The sequence below is a fragment of the Ictalurus punctatus genome, chromosome 15 (assembly GCF_001660625.3).
Source record: "Ictalurus punctatus breed USDA103 chromosome 15, Coco_2.0, whole genome shotgun sequence".
Taxonomy (NCBI): Eukaryota; Metazoa; Chordata; class Actinopteri; order Siluriformes; family Ictaluridae; genus Ictalurus; species Ictalurus punctatus.
Window position 1 is genome coordinate 16,589,891 of NC_030430.2, and position 27,000 is coordinate 16,616,890.

The following is a 27,000-nucleotide window of genomic DNA, read 5'->3' on the forward strand; positions in this document are numbered from 1 at the left end:
GGATCGGAATTTTTTTTGTGTTATTATTATAGGCACATTATATTTGTCAATATCCTTAACTTAGATGAAGATCAGATCACATTTTATGACAAATTTATGCAGAAAACCATGAAATTCCAAAAGGTTCACATACTTTTTCTTGCCACTGTAATATTTTTATGATAGTTTTTGGACATGGACATTTTTGTCCTCTATGGACCCATGTGCAACTTTTTTTAATTGACGCACAAGGGTTAAACAAACATTAACCAGGCTTTTAGCAAACTTGCACTGATGCAGTACTAATGGTTACAATGCCATGGTAAATGATTCACTTCAATTCCAGCCAAACTGCCAGAGAATGGTCTGTCCAGAAGACGAGGCTTGTAGGTGAGGACAGTAGTGCCCTTCAGAATGATGGCATTGGTGTCTGAACATGACGAGTCTTCCACAACCACAAACTCAGTCCCTGTTCAGAACAAACGAGCACATAGTACTATGACAAAAGGATTGACCAAAGAAATGCAATACATATTACAACATGGAGAAAAATGTACCTGTTGCATTAAGTTTAACCTCCAGATATCTGTCCTGAGTGACAGGAACAGTGGAGCGTTTTGTAACTACTCCACTCTTGACCGTTTTGGGCATGACAGCACCTGTCGTGCCTGGGTCACTGCTGCTGCTGGGCCAGCGCTGGCGGGTAGGTGCTTCTCCCTTCTCCACAGACGTATGCAGAAAATCCCTGACTAGCTGAAGCCAGTCAAAAATCAAGAACACTCGCAGGTTGTTTAGCACCACAGTGAAACATGAGGAATCCCGGGTAGATCTAGGAGACAAATAGATTACAAGCAATCATAACAGAGGGGACTCATTCGGAAGATTGATGCTACATAAAGAAGTCATGTTACTAGCCTATTATTTAAAATTGAGCAACAGTACCTGTAATGTAGCTCCAGTTGCAGGGAAGCTCGATTGGTGCCTGTTCTAGAGGGCTGCAGAATGCAGTCAAATACATTGTGCTTTCTCTCTGTGGCCTTGTTGGACCCACTATAACGAGTGTCGTAAGCCAAAAGCGAATGAGACACCAGGTTCACAGACTTGGATCCGTCAGAGAAACTCTCAAACAGCAACTTGGATTTCATAAAGTCGAACCTATCGGGCAAAAACACAAAACACTTCATCTTTGCTGCAAGCCATAAAATGATTCCCTTCACATACAGAAATACATGAATAAATGAAATACCTGGCCAAAGACTGCTTATGTCCAGAGGATTTGGAGCCATCCAGCAACTCCAGACTGACATTCTTCATGTCAACTAAGAAAGAGAGACCTGTATATACATCACCACTCAGCACCGTCTGTCAGTGAGAAACGCAGAGGAGCAGAAGACATTAAGCTGCTGAAAGGAGTCTTCTGATAGTGACTCATGACCGTAAGAATTCCACACCAGCACTTTATTACACATCAATACATACAAAACATTTGTAACTACAAATAACCCATATGAAAATATAATTTAAATAACTATAGTAAAGTACTTAAGTACTTAAGCTAAAATGTCTAATAAGGAATATAAAAATGTGAAGATCAGCTAGCATGATTGTGCTGTGAAAAATATTTGCCCCATCCTGTTTTCTTCTGTTTTTGTGTATCTCTCATACTAAATTGTCTCAGAAATTAAAACAAAATCTAAGATAAAACAAAGGCAACCAGAGCTGGGCTGTGACAGTGGCAGATTTTTACCATGAGGGCGAGGGTCACTGCTAACCCTGAAGAACATTAAGGTTTGTCTGAATTTTGCAAAAACACACCTTGATGATCCTCAAATCTTTTAGGAGAATTTTCTGTGGATTTATGAGACAAAAGTGGAACTGTTTGGAAAACAGGTGTCCCATTACATACGGTGTAAACCAAACACAGAATTCCACAAAAAGAACATCATTCCTACGGTCCAGCATGGTGGTGGAAATGTGATGGTGTAGGGATGCTTTGCTGCTTCAGGGCCTGGGCAACTTGCAATAATTGAGGCGAACATTAATTCTGTTCTCTACCAGAAAATCCTAAAGAAGATTGTCCGGACTTCAGTCTGTAAGTTGAAACTCAAGAAGTAAATGAAAGACTGATCTCCAGTTATCGGAAGCATATGATTGCAGTTACTGCTGTTAAAGGTGGCACAACTAGATTTCAAGTTTAAGGGGGCAATTAGTTTTTTACATGGGTTATAGGTGTTGGATAACGTTTTTTGCTTCAATAAAAAATAAAAACTGCATTGTGTGTTTATTCAGGTTGCCTTTGTTTTATGTTGTATTTTGTTTGAAGATCTAAAACTATTTAGTATGAGATATACACAAAAACAGAAGAAGCCAGGATAGGGGCAAATACTTTTTCACAGCACCATATCTACATAATTGGCAGCCCAAAAGCAACTTTAACACATACTTTTCCCAAAGGACCAGAAAATACAATGTATCAAAGTCTCGACTGGCACTGGGTGGAAATTTTTTAAGCAAGCATCTACTAGTACAAAATAGACAAACACAAGATTTTAACATCAGGAGCTTACATAGGTGCTGGGGTCCTGTAGGTTGTAAGGTCTGAGGAATTCCTCCACAGGCTCTCCCAGGTTGTGTTCGAGCAAGCCACGGATCAGCTGGTACCTCTCCAGAGCCAAGGAACAGTGTACAGAAGACAGGCTGCCATGGATGGACATGTCTGGGACTGCATGACTCAACTCCCTAAAACACAAGTTAGAAACTGCTAACTGTGGAAAACACTAGTGATGTGCAGACTAAATGTAGTAACAGTTTTGCTTGCATCAATGTGTTAACATTACTGCACACACATTAATAGGGATGATGGATAAGAGGAGGTGATGTAGTGCTTAGCAAAGCTTAGTCATGTTTTCTCAAAGGGAAGGAGTCAAAAATTTCAAAATTATAACAACATTTTCAGGAAATCCTTATTCCTAAAAACATCTGATCTAGCTCACTAGCTAATCAGTAAAGCCCTTCATGAGTTGGTGTGAAGGAAAACCATAAAACCATAAAGCAATCCAAACCATTAATGAACTGATTTCTATTTGAGGATATGCATTTACACTAGATCCTCGTCTACACTGGCGTTACCGCTGCGTTTCAGAAACGATCTCCCTCCACACTACAAGACCAAAAACGCATGTCACATGACCATTCATGCACACTGGGCATGTGCATACAAGTGTAAACAGGAAGTCGGTTGCTAGTCACCGGCAGGCACAACAAACCGGCGTTCCACATAGGGCTTACGCCGCTTGAAATGAGATTTGTTGCCGATCGCTCTAATCATAGCTTGCCACTCAAGGTAGCGTAATGGTCATATGGAAGGGGCTTGATGAATCAGGGAAGGATACGCAGTGATCCAGAAGATCCAATCAGGGAGAATGTGGTCAGGCACGCATTTGTTTTCAAAAGTCTTCGTATTGGTCTGTTTACACCGAAATGCGAGCGCGGAGTTTTCAAATTAAAACAGGGTCTTTGGCGTTTCCAAAAGTCTCCGTTTTCGAGGGTCAGAAACGCCAGAGTAGTGTAGAGGCATAACCGTAGCAAAAATTATGCGTTTTAAAACGAAAACACACAAGTGTAAACAGGGCCTTAAAGATAAATGACTGCTTCTTAAAAACAGACATAATGAGATTAGGACAATTGATGTTTTTTTTTTTATCAAATGCACCCTTACCTGTCCAGGTTGCGTTCCACTTTAAGTTTAAGGTGGCAGCGCTCCTTCAGCAGGCTACCTCCAGTCCTGTGCACTGAATAGGAGGGGAAAACCAGGTCTGTGTCTATGCGCTTCACTCCACTGTCCCACAGTTCGCAGGGCATCCACTCTGCAGCAAATAAATCCATCTCCTGCAGATCCACAGCAATGCAATCCAGTAGACACACATGATCCTCTACAAGAAGGAGAAAAAAAAAAAAAAAAAAAAAAAAAAAAACACAGCTTAACTAGCACATCATACAAAGAGAGTGTGGAATGTTAGATTCATGCCACAAACACAAAAGGGTTACAGCTATTAACCTGGACTTAGAATTGTATCTGCATCAGAGCTGTGTCCCATGACTGGCTGAGGCTTGCCTAATGTAAACCCAGAAACGGTGGTACTGGAGGCTTTGACTCTGTCTGCGGACACCTCTTCACACACTTTCCCAGAAGTAGGCTGAGCATTCTTCACACGATCCTTTGGGAAAGACAAGAGCATTAACATAAAAGGCACTCTGGGTTCAGTGCTGAATGCCTAAAAAAGAAACAATAATGATTAACATAATGTTTGTGAAATCAATGTTTCTGCAATCACACCTAATCATATTAAATCAGAGGGTCCCAGCCCTGGTCCTGGAATGACCCCTGTTCAGCTCCTGACACACCCGATTCAACTAATCAGCCAAGTTGAAGTGGGTATGCTAGAGGATGAAAATGTGCAGGACAAGGGGTACTCCAGGACCACATTGTGGCTCAGAGCATAAAACAAGCACAAAATGTCTGATTCCATTACGTACACTACACGTCAAATGTTTAGACACACTCATTCTTTATTTAAATTTTTCCCTCTACATTTTAGAATAATCAAAACTCTGGAATAACAGAAATTAAACTATTGGAATTTTCATGTTGTCATAAAAATAATCCAAAATAAATTAAAATAATTGAATATTTTAGCATCTTCAAAGTAGACACCCTTTTTGCCTAGAAGTTTCAGAAATGTATTCTTGGCATTTTCTCAACCAATTTCTTTAGGAATTTCCCTGAGATGCTTTTTAAACAGTATTAAAGGAGTTCCTACCTATGATGCACACTTATAGGCTGCTTTTTGGAATATTTCGCTATAAGTCATCGATTTTTTTTTTAATGTAAATAAATTTAGTTTTCTAATGAAAAATTTTATTTTTGTCTACAACACCGATTTCAAACATTTAATCATGCACCTTCAGTTCAAAAGGTTTTTAAGATCGTGAGAAACATTTCTACTGTCTCCAAATTTTTGACAGGTAGTGTACGTGCACCGGAAAGCTGTAAAAAGGCAGATTTATACATGGAGGAGTAAAACTATCATTTAATAGGAATATGCAGTGCAAAGCAAACATGCCAAAACTTATCAGCAATGACAAATACCTTATAGTGGGATGGGTCCTTGTATGAATGAGCATGCAAAATCAAATTCTTAAGAAACAAAGTTATGAGATAGTGAAGGTTTGTATATAAAAGCAACAACAAAAAAATTATTATAAAATGAAACATTCATTCATTGATGTTAACTTTAACCAATATAAAATAACAAACATAAAATAAAATGCTTGTGAGATATACCACCACAAATTTTCATTAAAAGCTTGCCCAATACCCTGTAAGTAATCATGCACAGAAAGATGGGGCTGCATCTATGTAGCTCTTTTGTTTTCCAGCAGATGGCTGTGACTAGAACAATAACAATAAAAAGCACAAACTTCCTCACAAAGAAGACTTAATCCTAATAAAATATTTTCCTACTGAATCTTGCAGAGGGAAAATTCTACATAAATGCAACAGGTGCAGAGTGGTAGAATTGCAGTGTGTGTGTGTGTGTGTGTGTGTGTGTCTGTGTGTGTGTGTGTAGATGTACACAGTGGGTGGCAGGACTCACCAGAGATGGGAAAAAGGTATGTGCCATGGTAAGTTTCTCTACCTTGTCTTTGAGAGAAAAAGTGCCATGGGTGCCTGCAAGCAGGAAGCTGTTGCGCACTTTGAGCTGGCCCAAGTTAGCCACTATGAGGCGCTTTGAGTGGGAACTTTCTGGAATCAGGAGGACAGGAGCCCCTGCCTCAATGTCCAAGAGCACACGTGAGGCTCGCTGTGGATGCTCACGCACCTACAGAGCCACGGAGAATTAACAATATCAAGAAAATGATCTTACACTGTATTCAACCGCCCCTTCAGCTCCAGCCACATATTTATTCTCGTATTTATTTTATTCATCTCATCAACTAAGTAATAGTTGTTGAGGAGGAATATAAGGAGGCACATATATACATAAATATATATATATATATATATATATATATATATATATATATATATATATATATATATATATATATATACACACACACACACATATACATACATACATACATACATATACACACACATATACACACACACACACACACATATATATACATATAGTTGAGGAGTATGTTACAAACTATCCTCGCATTTTAGTCACATGATTTTTCTATTGCGATGACCATATTTGGAGTAGTATTTCTGGCTTCATTGTACAATACAAACATACCTAGATGTGAAAGATGGCTAACATGACTCATCATTACTTTGGAACTTTACTTTGGAAGAGAAAAAACAATACTCCGCTTACTAACTTTTGCTAATGTTAGCAACACTTGCTGCCATGATAAACTTCCCAATTGTCCCATAATGTAGCAAGCTAACTAAATTAGCTACAAGGCATTATGTCGATCCACGGCACTGTTACTTGTTGACGATGTACTGTATGTAGTCAAGTATGTTAAGGGAAGTAGATTAACACTATAAATGAAAATCTTCTGAATGAAGCACAGACACAGTCATGTAGTCAGTCCTTAAAATGGCAGTAATTATACAATGTGATGTCAGATGAAATGCAAGGATAACTAATAAACCTCAAACAAACAGCTAACTACTGAAACTATACTGCCCGTCATTACAACATGCCAAAGATGCCACATCTAAGGATTATGTCATTTTGGCAAACGAAATACCATTGGTCAAAAAAGTGGATAAGGACACTAAATAAACCATTCAAACATACCCTGTCTAAAGGTTAACATAAAACCAACAAGGAATGAAAACGGCTTGCTTACCGCCTGACCCTCCACGGCCGCTCTCTGCCTGCCTAGAACGTCCTGTAACTGGGTGAAGTGCTGGATGAAAGCCACCACCTCAGTTTGGAAACGCTGTGTGTGTACATACTGCACTGAAGCCATCTGCAGAGACACCTTCATATCACACTCCCGTACCAGGAAAGGGTCAGGTTCTCCATATCTGCACAAAGGACCTTGATTAGCAGTTTATAATAGAATTTCATACTGTGAAGTGCAGAATGTATTAGTAAATTACTTGAGTATGTTGAAAATAAGTGCCTCTCCACCCCGTGTTGTGAAGCGTTCCCTGTACAGATCTCCATGTGGGGTCAGGTCACTTAGTGACAGGCTACCCAGACTTCCTTGGAAGGCAAGGTCTCCCTCTAAAATAATGTTGCGCAAAAATGATGTTAACAACAGTGGTCAGATGAATATCATTACTGCATGTTATTAATTAGACAGCTGAACTTACCAATCATTTCTAAGTGTGTAAACAATTTTGACACACTAGCCTTAGCTAGTTCGTTGGTCTTTTTATTCAACACTAGAGACAAAGAATGAACCTGTGAAAGAAGAAAGACGTTTCAGTAAAAATGCTTATGTTCGTTTTCCATTTTATAAACACAACCGTATAACATTAATAACCACTTTTTTACCTTCAGGTCCAACTTAGTGTTGACCTTCTCCTCTGATTCTTCTTCATTTATTTCAGAAAGCACATCTGTTAAATCAGCAAGAGCGGTGTCAGCATGAGGTTGTCCAGACATGGATTGAGGAGAAGTACTAGGCACTTTCATGGCATGGTTGTTGGCAGTCGAACCAATGCCGAAGAAGTCTAGAATGACAACCCAGGTTTGCAGTGTGATGAGAACATCTAGACAGTTGAAGTCTACATCTACACTACGACCGATGCTGCCGTAGCGTGTCTGAAATTCAGGATGCCGTCTATCCACCAGAAGGACATTGATGTGGACCAACGAGTCATCCAAGTCTGGCAGAGGGTGAGGGGATGGTGTATGGCGAGAAGGCGATGGAGGAGGGGTGCTGGGGCATTCTGAGTCCTTCTTACTTTTCCGGCTGGATGCAGAAGTACTGGGGTGCCTCTGGTAAAACTGGAAAACGTTCTGTGCTTCTTCCATTTGAGCTGGCAGTGAGCGCGGCATTTCTGGAAATACAGCACTAGATGCTGTCGGGCAGGATTGGGAAAGGTATTCTTTAGGGTTGAAGGTAGACGGTTTGGGGGCTCCTCTGGAAACCATGAGGTGCTTATGCTTTGATTCAGGATTTTGGTCCAAAAGGTCTTCCATTAGCAGAGAGTGCAGAGCCAGTTGGATTGACAGAGTGTGAGGATGGTCTTTAGTGAAATCTCCTTCCAGGTCCTGGAAACGCAGACTAACCAGGTCCTGAGATCCTTGGCTAAGATCCGCACTCAGCTGCACCTGGAGCTCAGACACCTTGAAAGTGGCTCTGACCTGGGTGAAAGAGCGAAGCTCGACAGAAGAGCTGTGATTCTGGAGAGGAAGAGGGGTTGAGAGGAAGGATGATATTGAAGAGTAAGAAACGTCGAGAGAAGGATCTCGGGGGAACAACCCACCCTGCGGATCAGGGAAGCGATACGGTTTGGTAGAAGATGGTGTAGGGGGTGGCGGAGTTGGAGGTTGACGAGAAATTGGTTTCTCATCCTCGATTAAAGATAGATTATCTAGAGTCTGGAGGAGCTGCTCATACACAGGTTTACAAAGAAAAACCTAAAAGGAAAAAAAAAAACAAAGGAAAACATGAAAAAATGCCATGAAAATGTGAACTTCGTAGCAAAACAGGCCTATTGTACTTTTTAGAATTTCTTACCTGAACAGCATTTACAAATTTGCCCTCAACTCTAAGTAATCCTGTACTGTGGTAAGATCCATCAAATGACTGAAAGGAGAACTGTGTGTCTTCAACAGCAGGAACTTTCTCAAGTGTAAATTGGATGGTGGTGTCTTTAAGAATGTGAAAGGCTGAAATAGAGAACAGAAAGTAAACGTACTGGGCAGTAAAATCCAATAAAAAATTGATAAAAATGTCCAAGATCTTGTGTTATTAGCATGGTTACTGTTTGTTCTCCTAAATAAGATAAAGCTTAATAATCAGCTACTGTAACTTGGGTAACACACAAATCTCAAGTGATGATTTATAATAATGTCCCAACAAAATTGAACAAATATGACCTCAGAATAAAGCTCTCCTATGTTAATGCTATAATGTATCATAAAGAGGAAGGTTCATTTATACACATCCTCACCTTTTCCACGACTTAGATATTCAAAGAAATCATGGCGAGTAAATTGTGGCTCATCTAGGTTGAACACAGTCTTATGAGAGGGAGACTGAAGGGAGTTGGGCCCTTTCCTCAGGAATAGGTGACTTGTGTTGACAGAATACAGCCTTATATCCTTAACCTTAACTTGCAATTTCTCCCGCTCAGAGTCTTGCCCTGCAATAAAGTTCTGAATTGCAATGCTTCCAAGATGACCAACAAGAAGCTCTGGGTGACCAGGTTTCCGAGGAATGAACACAACGGGAGATTCTATACTGACGTTTAGTATAAGCTTGACCAGAAAGGAGTCCACACTTGGTTCTGTCTCAAGATCAGCGGGATCATTATGGTCTTCAAAGGATTCCAGTGGCCAATTGCACTGACTGTGAGATCTGCCTCTCCTGGATGGGGTATCAAAGAGAGACACCATATAACTGTATTCTGCTGTTTTGGTAGCCAGGACAGTTGAAACTTTCGTGGCAGCAGTCTTTAGCATGGAGCGAAAGTTGTCTTCTACCTCATTGGCAGAAAGACTGAGCTCTTTCAAGAACTTAGCTGAGTGATTGTAGTGCAGGGATGCCATATGAAGCTCTAGAGAGCATTCTCCTTGAGACCTTTCCAAAAAGTGGAAATTTAAAGCCTCAGAAATTGGCATTAATGCAGAACTAGGGAATACAGCATCTACAGAGGTACTATCTTCTACATTTCCAATACTGACCACAAATTGACCTCTTCCACCTTCTTGAGTCAAATCTACAAGCTGAATACATCCTAGTGAGCCATTGACATCCAGTCGACTTCCCATTGATACATTGACTTTTGTCCCATTTATACTGGCTGTGGCAATTTTCATGCCCCTCTTTTCACTGCCTAAGGCAGTTCCACTTGAAACAGTTCGCAAAAGCAGCAAATTTAACCGATGGATCTCCACAGTTAACTCCTTATTCTGATCATAAGTAGACTGATAGTTTTCCTCTTGGTCCTGATCATTGGGCAGTGATGGCATCTGCTGTGTTGAAGGAGTCCATGTGCTTTCTTCTTTAGGAAAGGATTGCTGAAGAAATCTGAGTAGCTTGACAATGGTTTCAGGGTTGAGAATAATATCCAAATTGTTAACCTGCATGCTAGTAACCTGTAGGGAGCTTTCCAAATTCATTGATGGACAGTCTGAGCTGACAAACTGGTACTCCAGTTTAATAAGAGCCTCCTGATCTTTAAGAAATGAACTGAATGAAGATATTTTCTCAAAAGGCACACCCAAGTCTGAGGTCTCAGGAGACTTCCCATCTTGTGATACTGGTGATGTAGGCTGGCTCTCTCTTATACTACCAGTGGGCACATCAAAACTGAGGTGCTTATGGGATGCCACAAGAAGATCAAAATCAGACCCATACGTCTGCAATGTATCCACCAGGAGAAGTCCATGGACTGTGAGGGAAACCTCAGCATCGTAAGGCCGTTTCACAAAATGAGCATTTGTTCCAAACACCTTGAGGACAGATATATACTGCCCTTCACTTTCAACACCAAGCTGCATGTAGTTGATGTTGAATTCCGCAAGGAGTAGTCTAGACTCAACAAGCACCTCACGTGTGTGTTGTTCTAGAGTCATCACACTCTTGGTCAGATTTTTGTCAGACTCCTGGAGCTTCCATTGACTGTCCTCTCTCTCAAAAATCTTTTCATGTCGGAGTGGTAAAGGTTCAGGTGACTTGATGGTTTCTCCCGTATTGGCCTCATCTGCACTTGGACTACCCAGTCTAGCCAGGCAGCTTCTTAGTGCAGTCAACTTCTCCAGGTTGATGTGTATTTTGAGGTCTGGTAAGGTACCTGAAAGAACTGCACCAGGAAGCTGAGGATTTGAGGTATAACGCAGCCTCTGCTCCAGCTGTAAAAGCACATTGAATTTCTCTACTACATGAGTGGGCCCCACTTCATTCTCCTGTAGATGGATCCAGTTGTCTTTGTGGCGACCAACCATGATTTGTAAGTCATTAAATGATAAGGAATACTTCTCGTATAGAATCTTGCCAAAGGACTGAGCTCCCTCCATTGATTTAAGGCTAGAGGGGTCAGAGGACTTCTCCTGCCCTTTATACTCCGTCTCTGGTTCAGAAGGGGGAGACCCAGGAGGTGTTGCTGGTGGAGTTTGGTATTCCTCATCACTAAACTCATCTCCTTTTGACTGAGAGTCTTTGGACTTTGTTTTCAGATCCTCTATAAGTGCAAGAAAACAACAAAGATATATAATTGGACATAAATAATCGTTATTAAATAAGCAATAACATTTAACAGAAAGTTCACTGCAGTCAAATGAGCACAATTTCACACTCATCACCTTGGGAATTGGTAAGAAGGATACGACCAAGATCAACGACCACCAGCATGGGGTCTTTGGATTGAAAATCATCAGGAAAGATAACCTGAGGTGCACATATATCCAATTTCATTGTCCATCGCTTACTATTCTCCTGTAGCAAAAAAAGAGAAACAAATAAAATTAATTCAATTGACGGTGTTACCAGCCATTAAGAAACAATAGTGCATGTTAAAAAGTCTTACTATGAACTCTCCAACTAGCAGCTGGTCTATGGTCTGCCTGATTTCAGCTTTGGTTTGTATTTTGAGCTTGTTGTATTGTTTCCTTACTGCATCAGCCACCCTCAACTCTAACTCTGACTGATATCCAAAGCCTGGAGGGAAAAGAAAAAAAGAAAAGAAAAAAAAGGACCGTCAGAATATCAAACAAAACACGCAGTAAGACTGAAAGTTCTCACAGTGAAACTGAGCGTTAACAAATACCCGATGTATGAACTCTTCCCTTGTAGAAAAAGTCAGCCACTTTCTTGATAGCTTGGGGATTATAGATGATATTGAGAGGGCTGGTATTGACCTCTAGCCTCCTCTCAAACCTGCTCGTTATTGGGTTACGCTCGTAGATCATCTCAAAGACAGGTGATGCAGAAGATTCCATGTCAGGGCCTAGACAAGTTGTATATGAAACTGTCTTAACAGTCTTCATAAAAATTGATCAAATGTCAAGGAACACACCATTTCCTAACAGTCATTGTATTTATCATGAAGAAATCTCCAATTTTAAAGGCAAAAAGTATATCAAAATCTGTTTAGAATCTGTTAATACAAAACAATGTCGTATATAAAATATAATTGTGTTGGACAATTATTACTAATAACCTGCCATCTTCAGAAATGGGGCAAACGCTATTCTGATGAGCCACTTGGGAGCCCACTGCTAACGCACTGATTTGTTAAAAATAATTATGCTGTTTGATTTTTCCTTTTCAGAGAGACTTACCGGTGCTGCTTTTGTCTGTGCTACTACTCTGTCCAAATGGCTGACTGAAAGTGAGAGCAATTTTGTTCTGGAAATAAAAAGAAGGCATAATTAAATCCTGAACCAGTAAAAAAAAAAAAAATTTTAAAAAAATTATACATTCAATGAAAAAATAAAGAGAGAACTTCGAGAACTTTACTTTTGATGAAACTAAGAAAGGGAAAATAGATCCCTGGGTGGTGAGGTCTCTGAGAAAAAGCCCCCCAAGCTTTACAGAAAGTAAAGATGACTCTGAGCGGGGCAGAGACTCAACACCAATCTTCACTCCTGCAAATCATAAAACAAAGCATTCAGGTTTAGGGAAATAGAAATTTCTTGCTGAGAGAATTAAAACAGCATGTTGAAATTACTCCACCTGAAAACTCCAACTGAATAACACCACTCTCATTGGATAAACGATTCAACTTGTCTTCCTGGAAAAGAGTGACAGTTGCTTTCTCTAAAGAGAAATCCAGACGTGCAAACAGGTGATCCCTCCGAGTAAAAGTATTTAACGTTTGAGAGTCTTCCAACGGGTCAAAGAGGTCATCTGTTTCAGCTGGAGATAGCAGGAGTGAATTAAATTACATTTTCACTATCTATTGTGCTATTGAAGGACAGCCATTATTTAAAAAAAAATGTTAAAGTGATAAATATATTATGTTTTTTATCATCCATTTATGTATAAATATAAATGCATCACAACTCACCCAAGATATCCCATTGGCTACTTCCTGGCATGAGCTCATCAGTCACTGGCTGGCCATCAGGCCCTCTCTCACCACCTCCATACCAACCACCCCAACCTGGAAACCAAGACTGCAGATACTGAATCATACCAGAACTGCCACTTCTTGGAATGGCACCAGAAGGTGAAGAAGCAGTTGGGTCTGAAATGGTCTCCCGTGAACACTGAAAACAGGATACAGTAAACCGAGAACAGGAAACAGAAAATAACAAATGTTAACAGTAACCGATTATTGATGTACAGAAATGTTTCAGCTGCTAACATACACAGACGCTGTGGTTGGGGAACAGTGATTCAGAATATTGTTAATGTATACACTTGACATCTTTGGTATTACTTTTACTCGCCGCAGGTTTCTAGACTTTAATGCCTTTCAGCATCGAAATAAGTCATATGAGCTTACCTCTGCAATTTCCTCCTGCTTTCGAAATGATTCATGAACAATTTCCCGGAGAATCTGCAACTCCTCCAGGGTCTGTTCATCCTCAATCCTTTCAAGCTCACTCTGTTTATGAGAGACAGACAACACTCCTCAATCCTGTGGCTATAACAACCATATAGAGTTACTATTTATTAAAGAGCACTAATATATGACTAGAAATATTTCGCAGTGAGCTAATGAGAAAAGACTGTTGACAAAAAAATGACTCATAAATGAAATAACGTGACTCGGATTTTCAAATCATAATAATAAATAAAAACATTATTTAGCAACCCGGCCCACTTAAAATGACCAAAAATGTGGAATATCATTTAAAACAATCAATGTCATTAACATAAGGGAAATGATTATGATCTTAACTTAAATAGAAAAGCACAATTTAAGAGCAACTCATGCGAAAGGTTTTCACAAACTTCTGGCATATACTGTATAGTGTACTCCTTCAAGCACTTGCATCCCTACAGCTGTTTAGGGAAGTTTACCTCCTCCTGTTGACTCAGAGTAACTAGCTTAAGCCTCTGTCCATACAGTTTTGTGTAGAGCTGGGCATCGCGGGCTCGCTGAAGTGCAAAGTCCCAGTTACTCCGCCTCTGCTTCTCTCTGATCTCTTCCAGGTTAGCACTGATGGCAAACATCCACCACTGCCGGCAGCTACAGCAAACACACCACCATTTACCATGATGCAAAACAAAACTGACCATTAATGGCTTGTATTCTTTACTCAAATGTAATGTGCCTTACTTTTCTGAGACAGAAACTTTGGGTCTCCACTTGCGGAAAAGTATCTCCCTTTCTCGCCTGTCAAGCTCCTTGAGAAAAGCCATTATCTGCTGATACTGAACCTGTATGATAGAGTTAACTGAAATCACTCGTATAGAACTTTTCACAAGAATTAGAACAAGTGTTTTACTAGAAACACTTTAAAAATACAAGACAAGTCATAAAGTGCCAAAGTGTGTGTGTGTCATGCATTACCTGAGAAAGGTGGAGTGAGAGGGGTTCCAGCTGCACCTGGCCCTCGATGCGAGGCGTGTGGCGGGATCGTAGCGGTTCTTTTGAGGCATTTCTCCTCAGCAATACGGACGCACACACAGGCTCGAATATGTACTGATGCTCCCTGCTTTGCATGCACACGGTCATGGTTTCCTGATCGGGAATTAAGAGAAGTGTGATGAAAGAGCATCTATGTTATAGTAGAAAAACCATCTTTAAAATTGCCAACATTTCTGTAAGTAAATTATTATAACAAAATGATAGAATCGCAGGTAATGTAACCAACACACTACCTGTATTTCAGCCAGAGGAAGATCCCCGAGCATGGTGCACTGCGTGTCCCAGTACACACTGAACTCCTCAATCTCCAGCTGCTTCTGCCGCATGAGCTTCTGAGTCTATGGCCAGAGAATTGTGTTATTAGTCGGATCTGTGAGGCTTGTTATTGTTTGTATATCTATTAACATTTATTCATCTCACCGGTTCTTTAGAGGAGTTCAGTGCTGATACATTCTTAATACATACTCCAAAGGCAAAGGGCTTTTCTGGGTTAGAGAAGTCATCCTCAAACCTTAAGTGCACACCTTGAATCTTCAGCTACAACACAGAGAAAGGTCACAGAGCTGGGCTTTATATTTAAATGACAATATACTGAAACTCATCAACAAGCATGATATTGGTGGGGGGAAGTTACCTCAATATTCTCCACTATCCTGGTGACCACAGATGCAGTGGCTGAGTACCAGTATGACTCACCCTTCTGCTTGCTTTCACTCTGAATGACAAAGACAGACTGTAAAGTTTATTTTCCTCCTGAAGGCAGGTAAACAAGTGAACTTCGCATTTATCAATGCATATTACTCTTTCTCTTTTCACTACCTTCCATCTGTCCTCTAAAGCTTTGAGCAGCTGTTTCTTCTGCTCCCGCTCTGCTTCCCTTTCTTGCTCTTCATCGTATTCCTGGGGATGTGCTGGACCAATAATCAGGTTCAGCTGAGACATGGAGATGACCCATGGATCACTATGAGGGCGATAGAAGGGGATCTGAAGCACAATCTTCCCAATGAAGCCTGCACAAAATGAGAAACGCAAAACAAACGTTATGACAATATGCATGTAGTCATTCATACAGCTTCAGTAAGCTCTTCCTGGTCAGGGTTGTGGTGGATCCGGAGCTTATCCTGGGAACATTGGGCACAAGCAGGGATGCCAGTCCATCACAGGGCATCATGCATGCACACATTCACCCACTAATTCACAATTAGGGGTATTTTAGCAAAGCTGATCCAACTATTGGCATGTTTTTGGCTTGCTCATTTGGGATATATTCATGGGGATAAATTCATACATTGAAAATCTATATCCTGAATTTATATATTTCTGTAAAGCTGCTTCGGGACAATGTCCATTGTAAAAGGGGTATACAAATAAAATTGAATTGAATTGAATTTTGGGGGTGGGAGGAAAACAGAGGACTCTTTCTGAGTAAACCAACGCAGACATAAGAAGCACATGTAAAAGTGTACACAGACAGCAATCCAAACTCAGGATCAAATCGGAGACCCTGTAGCTGTGAGGCAGCAATGGTACCTGCGCCCCTGTATGTAGCCATGCTCTTTAATAATCAGAATAATACTACAACAAATGTCAAACTGTTAATGATCTTTTTGCATTAATGTCCCATATTACTTTTACCCTTCACTGACACCCCAGACCTCAATGCAAACACTAGCACACATTTTGACTTCACATAAATCAGCTGTATATTTATAACGTACATGAAATGTTAAATGAGCCCTCACCTGCTTTGACCTCAAAGGGTAGATCAAACTCTCGGAGTGCATCCTTCCTTAAAGGAAGATTCTCGAGCTCGACGGCTCCTGGAACGTAAATGAAATCCAGTCATTCCACTCAATCATTCAAATGACAGACACAAGCAGCATGCCACGCAAGTGTATGTATAAAACGCTCCTACCTTTGAGAAGAGCAACAGAGAGTTGATCAGTGTTAAGGTTGCTGACATATCTACCCAGGTAAGTGTTAAGTACCCAGGCAACAAGTCCCTCTAGCATGGTGAGAAGGAGAAGTGGCAGGGGATCCTCGATGACAACGGACAGAGGCTTTACAAGCAATGCTCACTCCGGGCATTTGAAGTCTAGAAAACAGGAAACAAAACGTCATAGTGTGACTCAGAGTCGTGAAAAAATAAGTACACCCTATGGAAATTGAAGGTTGTTTTTTTTTTTTTTTTTTTTTTACAAATTTGGACAAACTTTTGATCCTCTTTGAAGCCTATTAATAAAGTCGATACACTATCAAATGACACATAAAATTGACATTTTGTAGTAATTTTTACAATTTAACTTAAAAAAAAACATATCAGTCACATGGAAAAAGTAAGTACACCCCTACATTTATCACACCTTCAAATCCATAAAATTCAAACCAGGTGTTGAAGATTGGGTGCCAGTGATTAGAACCTGCTCAGGAACTGCAGGTGGAACCTGTCTTATTTATACCCCTCTCATATCTAGTGTCTGGTGTTGCCTTTGCTATTGAGGTGTGTGGAGTCATCATGCCAAGATCTAAAGAGTTCTATAAGGCCTTCAGAAAAAAGGTTGTGGATGCCTATGAGTTAAACAGATCTCCAAATTATTTGAAATACATCATTCCACTGTAAGGAAAATCATCTACAAATGGTGCACATTTCAAACGACTGCCAATTTGTCCAGGACTGGCCATCCCAGCAAATTCAGCCCAAAAGCAGACCATCCGATGCAAAAAGAAATCTCCAAGAACCCAAAAATTTCATCACAGGAACTGCTAGTAAGTCTTGCAACTGCTGGTAGCAAAGTGCATGCGTCTACAATCAGAAAGAAATTGCACAAATTTCACCTGCATGGGAGGCGTGCCAGGAAAAAGCCTTTGCAAGACTATAGTTTGCCAATGAGCATATAGGCAAAGACCAGGTATTTTGGAATGTGCTCTGGACAGACGAGTCAAAGATAGAGCTGTTTGGCCACAGTAACAGCAGACATGTTTGACACAGACCAAAGACAGCTTTTCAGGAGAAGCACCTCATACCATCTGTGAAGCACGCTGGTGGAAATGTTATGGTTTAGGGTTGCTTTGATGCCTCACGGACTTGACAGATTACATTCATTGATTCAACTATGAACTTAGCATCAAAGAGTGCTTGAAGATAATTTGAGGCCATCTGTCCTAAAATCATAAAATCCACCAAGGAATGGCTCAAAAAGAAGAATATTATATTCTCCTAATATGCCTGATGAGGTTGGAGAATACATGGCAAGGGATTTAAGACTATTCCTCCATACAGAATCTCTACAGATCCTTCAAATTTTGATGTCCACACTGGTGGACTCTCTTCTTCAGGTCACCCCACAGGTTTTCTATGGGTTTCAAGTCAGGGGTCTGGGATGGCCATGGCAGGACTCTGATTTTTTGGTCAGTAAACCATTTTTGTGTTGATTTTGATGTATGTTTTGGATCATTGTCCTGCTGGAAGATCCAAGCACGGCCCATTTTAAGCTTTCTGGCAGAGGCAGCAGGTTTTCTTTTATCTGTGGATATTTTATAGAGTCCATGATGCCATGTGTATCCTAACAAAATGTCCAGGTCTTCTGAAAGAAAAACAGCCCCAAAACATTAAGAGCCTCCACCATATTTACCCATGGGCATGAGGTACTTTTCCATATGGCTACCTCTCTGTGCGCGCCAAAGCCACCTCTGGTGTTTATGGTCAAAAAGCTCTATTTTGGTTTCATCTGACCATAGAACCCGATCCCATTTGAAGTTCCAGTAGTGTCTGGCAAACTGAAGACGCTTGAGTTTGTTTCTGGAAGCTCAACAACCTTTTGCCGCACATCACAGCTATATTCCTTGGTCTTATGCATTGTTATGAATGACTAAGGGAATTTGGCCTATGTGCTACCTCATATTTATACCCCTGTGAAACAGGAAGTCATGGTTGAACAATTTCCTGTTCCAAGTCACAGAGGTGTATAAAAGAATTTAAAATATCAATGGGAATATACTTCAATGTGCCAATAATTAATAATAATAAATGCATAACCAGTGCCAATAATTGGTGCACACCTATATCTAACAAAGTTTTTTTTTTTTTTTTTAATAAACCTGTATTGTGTTTGCAATTGTATATTTACAGAGAAATGCATCCAAATTAATTAGGAGGAACTTTATCATACAGCAAGACAATGATCCAAAACACACTGTCAACTCAACAAAGGACATCATCAGGCAGAAAAAGTGAAAGGTTTTAGACTGCCCAAGTCAATCACCAGACTGTAACCCAATTGGACTGAAGGAAGAATTCCCCCCAAAGCAAACAACAACTGAAAGAAGATGGGGTAAAGGACTGGAAAAGCATCACAAAAGAAAAAACAACAACAATTTGGTAATGTCAATGAGTCGCCCGCTTTATGCGGTTATTTCTAACACGGGATATGCAACCAAATATTAAGCATTAATTTAGTTTACTTCAAGACTTATCTGTTCCTATACATTTTCTTGGCTAAAAATTGGGTGGTCTGATACAAAAGGTTCTATGTTTAATGTTGTTTAACAGATCTAAATGTAAATACCAGGAAATTAAAGTTGAAATCCTAAACTCTCATCACATATCCATATATTGATCTCAAACCCAAATGTCTTTTGTGCATAGCACAAACAAAAGAATTGGCCTTGCCGTTTCAACAGTTTCGGAGGGGACTATACATGTACATATAAATGTTGATGCCATCCTATTTATTACTTACATTCTGCACTCAACCACTTTCATTTCTATACCTGCTCCTTTACACTGTTTTGTATAGTCATATACATCATGTGTGGGATATGATGAATGTTTATATGGGTTGGTTGTTTTTCATGTGATATTATGCCAAGTCGTTGTGAATACTGTACATTCAGCAAACACAGTTTTTGCTCTGATACTGAATTCGCTCTGTCTGGTTACAGACCACATTCGTCTTGTGTAAATGCTACAGAAAATCACTTTCAGGGTGATTTAAACTAGTGATAACATGTGCTATTTCTCCTGTCTTTTATTCATCACACTGTATGAAATGATCCCAATAAAATCTTGGCTCAAATTCTATAACCGACCGTGTCCTCCATGTCAGATTATACAGTGACGATCCTCTAACGATAGACCTGTGATCAAAGAAAATGAATATGCTCTGCTTACATCATCAATCAGTAATGGGGATGCATGGTAATAAGCAGATTTATTCTTTCGCTTATGTAACCACTACCCACTGTAGCTGTACCATGGGTTCCATGAATGCTGTGCCATAGCCAATTACATGAGCATCATAGCAGCAGGCAAACTCAGATATTATTATATGAAATATAGCATAAAAATTAACGACGCTGCCAGAACTTTGTTTAGTCACAATGACACTTAATCAGCTGCTGGTGAGGACATCACATTATGCGTTCTAAGGTTACTGATCTTAACTTGCAGCTAAAGAATTATATTATGATGAAAATCAAAAAGACAGCTTTAGCCTAACTACTGTTTAGATCTTTTTAAATAAAAAAAATAATAAAATAAAAAAAGGGGAGGCACAGATTCCACTTCTGATATGGCACGGATACCAGAACGCATTGTATCTGCTGATACCCGATACTGAAACCTTCACAATAACCAAGCCGCATTATGGAAAATCTCAGACATCCTGGCGACATGCTTGAAGACAAACTGTGTACTATGTTCAGTAAATGATTTGTGTCAACACCACATGAAACAAACTACTGCATATCAGCGATAAAGGGCACCAGCCAAAAAAGGCTCTATTGTTTCCCAATTCAAGCTTTGGACGGGTTTATTCTAGTGAGGCCAAGTATCGTCCAGAACCTGAAAAACTGGAGAGCCCTGGTCTACTGGGAGAAACACCTGCTGACAACGTTTAACATGCTGGTCAAATCGAGTAATATTCGTACGTGTAGCTCGAGCGATTATTGTTTAATCTCTGTTGTCTCTCAGTATTGCATTCTCACCGTATTTAATATTGTTTTTACTTAGTAAAGATGGATTCATCACTGAGTCTACAATGAACTATGAGAAACCAAAGAGAGCACGTCACATGACACAACCTCGAGGTTGTCAATCAGCGTGTTATTCACACCTGTAGTGGTAAACAGCTAGTGCTGAGGAAATGTGAGCTCGAAGGCGGATCAGGTAACTATGCAAGTGTTTTACACAGACTTTTATTGCCATGAATCTAAAATTATCATCTTAACTTACCATTGTATTGGGACGAGCATGGACCGCGGTTCTCCAGGCGGTTTAGAAGAAAGGAGTTTGTTTTAGTGATTAATCCACACAACTGTAATTGTGTCATTGATTTAAAATAAGAAGAATCTTCAGGTGATGAGCGTCTTGTGTCCTTAAACAGACACGGTGGAGAAAGACCGTTCGTTAGGTCACTATTCGTTTTCACATATTAGACAGCAGGTTTTTATAAGTTTACAGGTTTTCCGAGAGACTGAAAATGAAACTGAAATAACTCACAGTATCAGCCGTGACCCTGAGACAGAGAGAGAAGTGTGCTGAGACTGAGAGGCGGCAGCAGAGGCGACGGCGAGCTGAACTTAGCCCCACCAGCTAGCTAGCATGACTCGTTAGCAAACAACCAGCAACTTTTTAACCATGGCATAAAACTAGCTCAAACGGCGGTGCTAATGTGCTTTGAGTAAACGTTAACGGGATTGGTCTCTCACTTAACTGTAAGCGAATATTATAGCGCCTGGTGCAGGTGTGTTCATCGAGCAGTTACATGTCAAACCTATACGAGTCTCCGGCTTCCTGGAATGACCAAAGTTACAACGATACTCTTCCGGTCACGTGCCAAAACAAAACACCTCGCCAACCACGTGACTGTGATCGTAGCCGTCTAGCGTCTGGAGGCCCAAATCGACGGAAGATTATAATCGATCGATTGATTGAAGTTTATTTCATTTTTGCACATTATGTCGAGACATGTACTTTTAAATGCTTTTGGCGAGGCTCAGGTTATTGTAACAGGATACACAACACCTTACAGCACCCCAGCAAACCCCCATACAATGTAAGTAAATGGGGGAAAGAGAATAAGAGGGAAAGTGACGTAAACAAGACAATGTTTGGAATAATGAGCAGTATATGGTTACCACAAACAAGCAGAACATATTCGGGATATACACACAACATCAGGCTGTGTACTGTGTAGCCAGGTATATTTTGTCTAGATGTGTAGTCCCAGTGTTGTACATATCGTGGCGCAATTGCACAATAAATGGCATGTTTGTGCAAAGGTTTGTAGAATATCACAAAATGCATTCATTTATGTTCTTGTTTGGTGTGTGTTTTCAATAATCAGCTGTTAATCAGGAAATTGGGATTTATTTCTTTAGATCAGACGTTGATTGGTGAAAAGGTTGTTTTAAGAAAAAAATTGGAACAGATGGCAGATGGTAAATTACTGGGTCGTTATTCCGTGCTAGAATATGAAATATGCTGATGTGTGTGTAATCTACTGTATTTATTATCATAATGCAAAATAAATGTGCTTTGTCATGGTTTTGGTACTGTTTGTCAGTTTCTTTACACGGTATCTTATATGAATCTATACACTGTGTCACCTTTAACTCATGACTCAACTTACACGCTTTACAGTGTGATATGAATGTGTAGCTCTAAATACTGACGTGCAGTGATCCATCCAGATGCCACAGTGTAATCTCCTAGCAGAGATCCTAGCACAGTTATCCCAACAACCCCCAGCAACAGACATTATGTATGCCTCATGATATGATGAATCTTACAAATACAATCACTGCTCTTAGAGAGAATACTCAGCAATAAACTCTGCACATGTGGAGCTCTACAACCTATTGAGCGGTCATGTGCAACCACATAATCCACAGTATAGCTTTAGATGTATAGCGAGCCTTCTATTCAGCTCTCTATTCAGTCACACATATCCAGAAGATCTTACAGAAGAGGGGAGCAGTGCTCTCTTTCTTTCCCTTCCTCTCTCTCTCTCTCTCTCTCTCTCTCACTCTCTCTCACTCTCTCTCACTCTCTCGTAATCATAGGTTCTGTGAGGTTTTAATCATGCTCGTGTATAGTAGAGGACACAAGCAAGCTCTCTCTCTCTTACAAAAGGGTTTCCTGAAGATTATTTGTATGATGAAGGGTTCTAGCATTCCAAAAGGGCTCTATCTGAAACCGTTCCTGAAAGAAAAATCCTCTGTTGTATGGTTCGACATATAGACTTGTGAAAAATGACAGGAAAAAACAGTAGCTCTCTTTGTGCTCTGGGTGCATTTTGCTGGTATGGCGTAGGTTCCCTTGTCTCCTTGAGGGGAAGAAACCCTGCAAATCAATACACAGTTATTATGACTTTTAAACTATGATGGAATCTTTCTCTCCTAATGGGAGTGGTCTTTTCCAGGATGACAATGTCCCCATCCACGAGGCAAATGAAAATAATGTATCATCATTTTGAGCCATACGTTAGACAGTTCTGGCCACCACCATCATAAAAAACCACAAACCTAGGGAATATCTTTTGAAAGAATGGTGTTTTTCACTCCAGTACTACTCTGTAAATAACTTGGAGACCTATTTATATGTACATGTGTATTCCCTCAAATTTGTGGTGTATATTGTGAGTTTATTGTGCATTTTATAAAGTCTTAACAGCGAACTGTTTAGTCTTAGTCCTCCCTGTTGCTCTTGTGTTGTGACTGTTGTGACACCAAATTTCCCCTTGGGAATGAATAAAGTACTCTCGATCTATCTACATTACAGTTCCAGAGACTTGCAGGATCTATGCCTAGGCACACTGATACAGTTCTGCTGGCTTGTGGTGGCTCAACACCTTACTAAGACACTTTAGGTGGGGTTGTCCTTTAATTTCACAAACTGTGGACCCCTTTAGGATGCTAAATCGATGCATTTTTCTAAGAGTCTGTGATAAAGCTAATCATTATTTTTTGTAAGATTTTGGGACATACACAAAACTCAAACATACATTCACAAGCCATTTTAATAGGAATACATGTACCCATGCTCATTCATGTAGTTTTCCAATCAATAAATCAAATGGCATCAGTACAATGAAGATTGGATTTGTAAAACATTGATTGGGCTTTTTCCGATTTTCAGCTGCTCAGTTTCTGTGAACCTGTGCCCACTGTATCCTCAGATTCCTGTTCTTGGCTGACAGGAGTGGCGCCCAACGTGGTCATCTGCTGCTGTAGCTCATCCATCTCAAGGTTTGATGTGTTTTGCATTCTGAGTTGCTTTTCTGCTCACCACAGTTGTAAAGTGTGGTCATTTGAGTTACCATAACCTTCCTGTCAGCTTGAACCTGTCTGTCATACTTCTTTGACTGTTCTCATCAACAAGACATTTCTACCTGCAAAACTGGTGCTCACTGGGTGTTTTTCATACCATTCTGTGTAAACTCTAGAGACTGTTGTGCGTGAAAAATCCTACAGTACTCAACCTAGCCTGTTTGGCACCAGCAACCACAAAGCCCCTGAGATCACATTTTCCCCCATTCTGAGAATTGATGTGAACCTTAACTGAAGCTCTTGACCTGTATGATTTTATGCATTGCACTGCTGCCAGATGATTAGCTCATTTCATGAATGAATGTGCTAATGTTTCTATTACAGTGGCTGAAAAGTGTATTTTGTGAAAGTTTATATTCCAAACATGTTCGTCATTTCATTGTCAAGGGTTGGAATGATATATTTTGTAATAAGCTCTTAATACCAGTGTAAAATAACAGTTTTCCAATTTAAGCATAAAGCGTTTGACTTTCAGATTGTTTAAGCAGCACCAGAGGGATGTCCTTTTACAACCCATGTAAGTCCAGCAGCATCTGTGTCAGTAACAAGAGATGGACACAGGAAGCAAGGTCACATTGCTGTTGTTCAAAGGGATCTGGGTTCCCTTCTCAGCGTGTCAGTAATGAGTCTGATGAATGCGGATCAGTGACCTGATCCCCATGTTCACTGTAATTCTCGCTGGTATCCATTTACGCTGCTATCACTGGTCAGTCAGGTTCGTGACCAGGTTGGTGAATTTAAGAGACTTCAATAACTAAAAATGAAATAGTATTAGATTTTCAGCTCTGTTGTTTTTCTAATAATATACACATGCACTGTTTGACTAATAGAGATAATACTGGTAATAGAGCCAGACAATAGAACTGTTTTGTGATTTAACTCAGAGAAAGCTCATAGCTCTGAAAGGGATATACAATGTGTCAATAATATGGTAGGCAGCCTATAACAGGGAAACAATCTCATTCAAGCCTTCATCTGTATACTTGTATTTTAAGTGGATGTTGAAATACAAGCATGCATCAAGTGTTTTATTTTTCTCCTCCGAAAAATCATCTCCTTTCAGTCTGGCATGGCGTGAAGGCAAAGTGCACATGACAATGCGAATCTACAAACCTCGTGCCTCAGTGACTGCATCTTTCCTCAACACATTTGGCCCACAACCATGTAACCATGGCGACAGCAAGAATTCAACCAATAAGGATCCTTGTATCTGTATATACTTTCCTGACTCATCCCACTACCTGCCTCGGGACGTGAGGGCAGAAACAAATTGTTAATATTAATGGCAGTGCTTTTACCTTACATGAATGTGGTGTTTGTATAGATGCTGCATCCAGATGTGGCTTTGTCTGAAGCTCTGTCTGTAGCCTGTTCGCTTCGTCATGCCCTGAAGCTGGAAGTGTGCTTTGTCAGGTTGCTTTGAAGCACACAAATCACTGCTGTGCAGTCTGGGTCACCCTCCATATACGCAATCTCTCTATATATACATGTGTGTAAGCTCATCACCTGGAGTAATGCCTGTAATTATTACTCATGTTATTTACATTCATTCACAGCTTGCCTTGTGTTTTTACATGGAATTGAGCTACATATTTAATAGAGGTCCCATTTAAATATATACCATAATGTATTTTATATAACTGAATGAAATGTAAAATGTAAGATTGATACAAACAGGCAAGTGAATGACAATGGAATACTGGGATTATGAGTAATATGGTGAATCAAAGATAAAATGTCATGTGCAACAACAACAAAAAAATGCTATAAATTGAGCTATTTTCTCTGTCACTACTTTTTTTGATCAAAGATGCGCAACCAGATTGTTGTTGCTACAGTACATGTGCTGTAAGAGTATGCCTCCCACACACTGCAGATGTACACCTCTCATTTTGTTGGGCTTCTCTTAGAAAATGTGTCTTCTATTACACTAATTGCCTATTTATATTTATAAATTGTAACATAACTACAATGACATTGTATTTTTTTTTTTGCATAATCACAGATAATCATTAATTTATGTCAAACTGAGCATCGGGTTGTTTTTTGTTGTTGTTGTTGTTTTTTTGGGTGACACAACAAGTATTTTGAATTCTCAGAATAGTAGGCATGCACAAAACTACAACAAGTAGCAGCATTTTGCATAGAGCAGAAAACAATGTCTTCTTCTGTTCTTTTATTTTGCACTGACACTGAGCTTCTTTAAGGGGGAACATGTATTAAGACAATCTTTCTATTGGCCAGATATGAGATCATATTTTATTTCTGTATTACAATGTCTTATTGAGTTGTTTTACTCACAAGGTACTGAATACTGTTAATTTTCTATAAAGTTGGAAGCAAAGCTGAACAAAAGCACCAGAACGGTTCTGATATATTAAAAAAAAGCATCCAGAGGAGGAGGTGTATCATCCAACCATCCATCCATTTTCTGTACTGCTTATCCTACACAGGGTTGCAGGGAAGCGTGGAGCCTATCCCAGGGAACTAGGGCACAAGGTGGGGGAAACCCTGGACAACCCATTGTAGGGCACATCTGCACACACGACTGACAATTTAGAGATGCCACTTAGCCTACAATGCATGTTTTTGGACTCGGGAAGGAAACCAGAGTACTTGGAGGAAACACGAGGAGAAATAACTCGGAATAGTTCAATTGTTTAACAGTTTGGCGTCACAATTTATTTCATTGTACACAAAGTAAAAAAAGGAACATGATGCAATACATTTGATTTCATAGTTTCATTCTCCATATTTTGCCTAAATTGCTGGTGGTCCCCTAGTCAGGGTTGAAATATAAGTACATCATCTTGTAAATGGGAAGCATGATAGCTAAGCTGTTGTGAACAATTTATAAATTTCTATCGACATTAGAGCGTTAGTATGCTTATACAGTGCCCTCCACTAATATTGGCACCCTAAATATGAGCAGAGAAGGCAGT

At 40.0% G+C, this 27,000-nt stretch overlaps 1 protein-coding gene and 1 long non-coding RNA gene across 10 annotated transcripts in view; one reads left to right on the forward strand and one right to left on the reverse strand.

The window, feature by feature from the left end:
• Positions 1-21,524, reverse strand: part of vps13d (vacuolar protein sorting 13 homolog D) — a 55,410-nt gene extending 33,886 nt beyond the window's left edge. For 3 of the 7 annotated variants that reach the window (XM_047160552.2, XM_047160553.2, XM_017487178.3), the window contains exons 1-34: positions 21,228-21,524; positions 20,961-21,102; positions 16,644-16,823; positions 16,471-16,548; positions 15,548-15,738; positions 15,363-15,443; positions 15,149-15,265; positions 14,962-15,066; positions 14,651-14,821; positions 14,417-14,517; positions 14,158-14,326; positions 13,637-13,738; positions 13,196-13,397; positions 12,862-13,044; positions 12,646-12,773; positions 12,468-12,534; positions 11,954-12,133; positions 11,714-11,844; positions 11,490-11,622; positions 9,137-11,368; positions 8,701-8,852; positions 7,509-8,600; positions 7,325-7,415; positions 7,109-7,235; positions 6,853-7,033; positions 5,679-5,861; positions 5,129-5,176; positions 4,037-4,196; positions 3,698-3,911; positions 2,547-2,718; positions 1,226-1,341; positions 922-1,134; positions 537-808; positions 315-448 (exon numbers count right to left, since the gene is read on the reverse strand). In XM_047160552.2, coding sequence (XP_047016508.2) covers positions 315-448; positions 537-808; positions 922-1,134; positions 1,226-1,341; positions 2,547-2,718; positions 3,698-3,911; positions 4,037-4,196; positions 5,129-5,176; positions 5,679-5,861; positions 6,853-7,033; positions 7,109-7,235; positions 7,325-7,415; positions 7,509-8,600; positions 8,701-8,852; positions 9,137-11,368; positions 11,490-11,622; positions 11,714-11,844; positions 11,954-12,133; positions 12,468-12,534; positions 12,646-12,773; positions 12,862-13,044; positions 13,196-13,397; positions 13,637-13,738; positions 14,158-14,326; positions 14,417-14,517; positions 14,651-14,821; positions 14,962-15,066; positions 15,149-15,265; positions 15,363-15,443; positions 15,548-15,738; positions 16,471-16,548; positions 16,644-16,740 — 7,623 coding nt within the window. In that variant the 5' untranslated portion in view covers positions 16,741-16,823; positions 20,961-21,102; positions 21,228-21,524. Of the gene's footprint in view, positions 1-314; positions 449-536; positions 809-921; positions 1,135-1,225; positions 1,342-2,546; positions 2,719-3,697; positions 3,912-4,036; positions 4,197-5,128; positions 5,177-5,636; positions 5,862-6,852; positions 7,034-7,108; positions 7,236-7,324; positions 7,416-7,508; positions 8,601-8,700; positions 8,853-9,136; positions 11,369-11,489; positions 11,623-11,713; positions 11,845-11,953; positions 12,134-12,467; positions 12,535-12,645; positions 12,774-12,861; positions 13,045-13,195; positions 13,398-13,636; positions 13,739-14,157; positions 14,327-14,416; positions 14,518-14,650; positions 14,822-14,961; positions 15,067-15,148; positions 15,266-15,362; positions 15,444-15,547; positions 15,739-16,470; positions 16,549-16,643; positions 16,824-20,960 lie in introns of all 7 variants that reach the window. The other 4 variants (XM_053686547.1, XM_053686545.1, XM_053686546.1 and 1 more) reach the window with 3 other exon arrangements.
• Positions 20,595-25,833, forward strand: LOC108275972 (uncharacterized). Of its 3 annotated transcripts, XR_008398058.1 has the most exons (4): positions 20,595-20,894; positions 23,868-23,977; positions 24,534-24,785; positions 25,122-25,833. It is a non-coding gene; the product is annotated as an uncharacterized LOC108275972 (long non-coding RNA). The 3 variants fall into 3 exon arrangements; XR_008398057.1 differs by having other exon boundaries at positions 24,534-25,833; XR_008398059.1 differs by having other exon boundaries at positions 23,908-25,833.
• Positions 25,834-27,000: the final 1,167 nt, after the last annotated feature.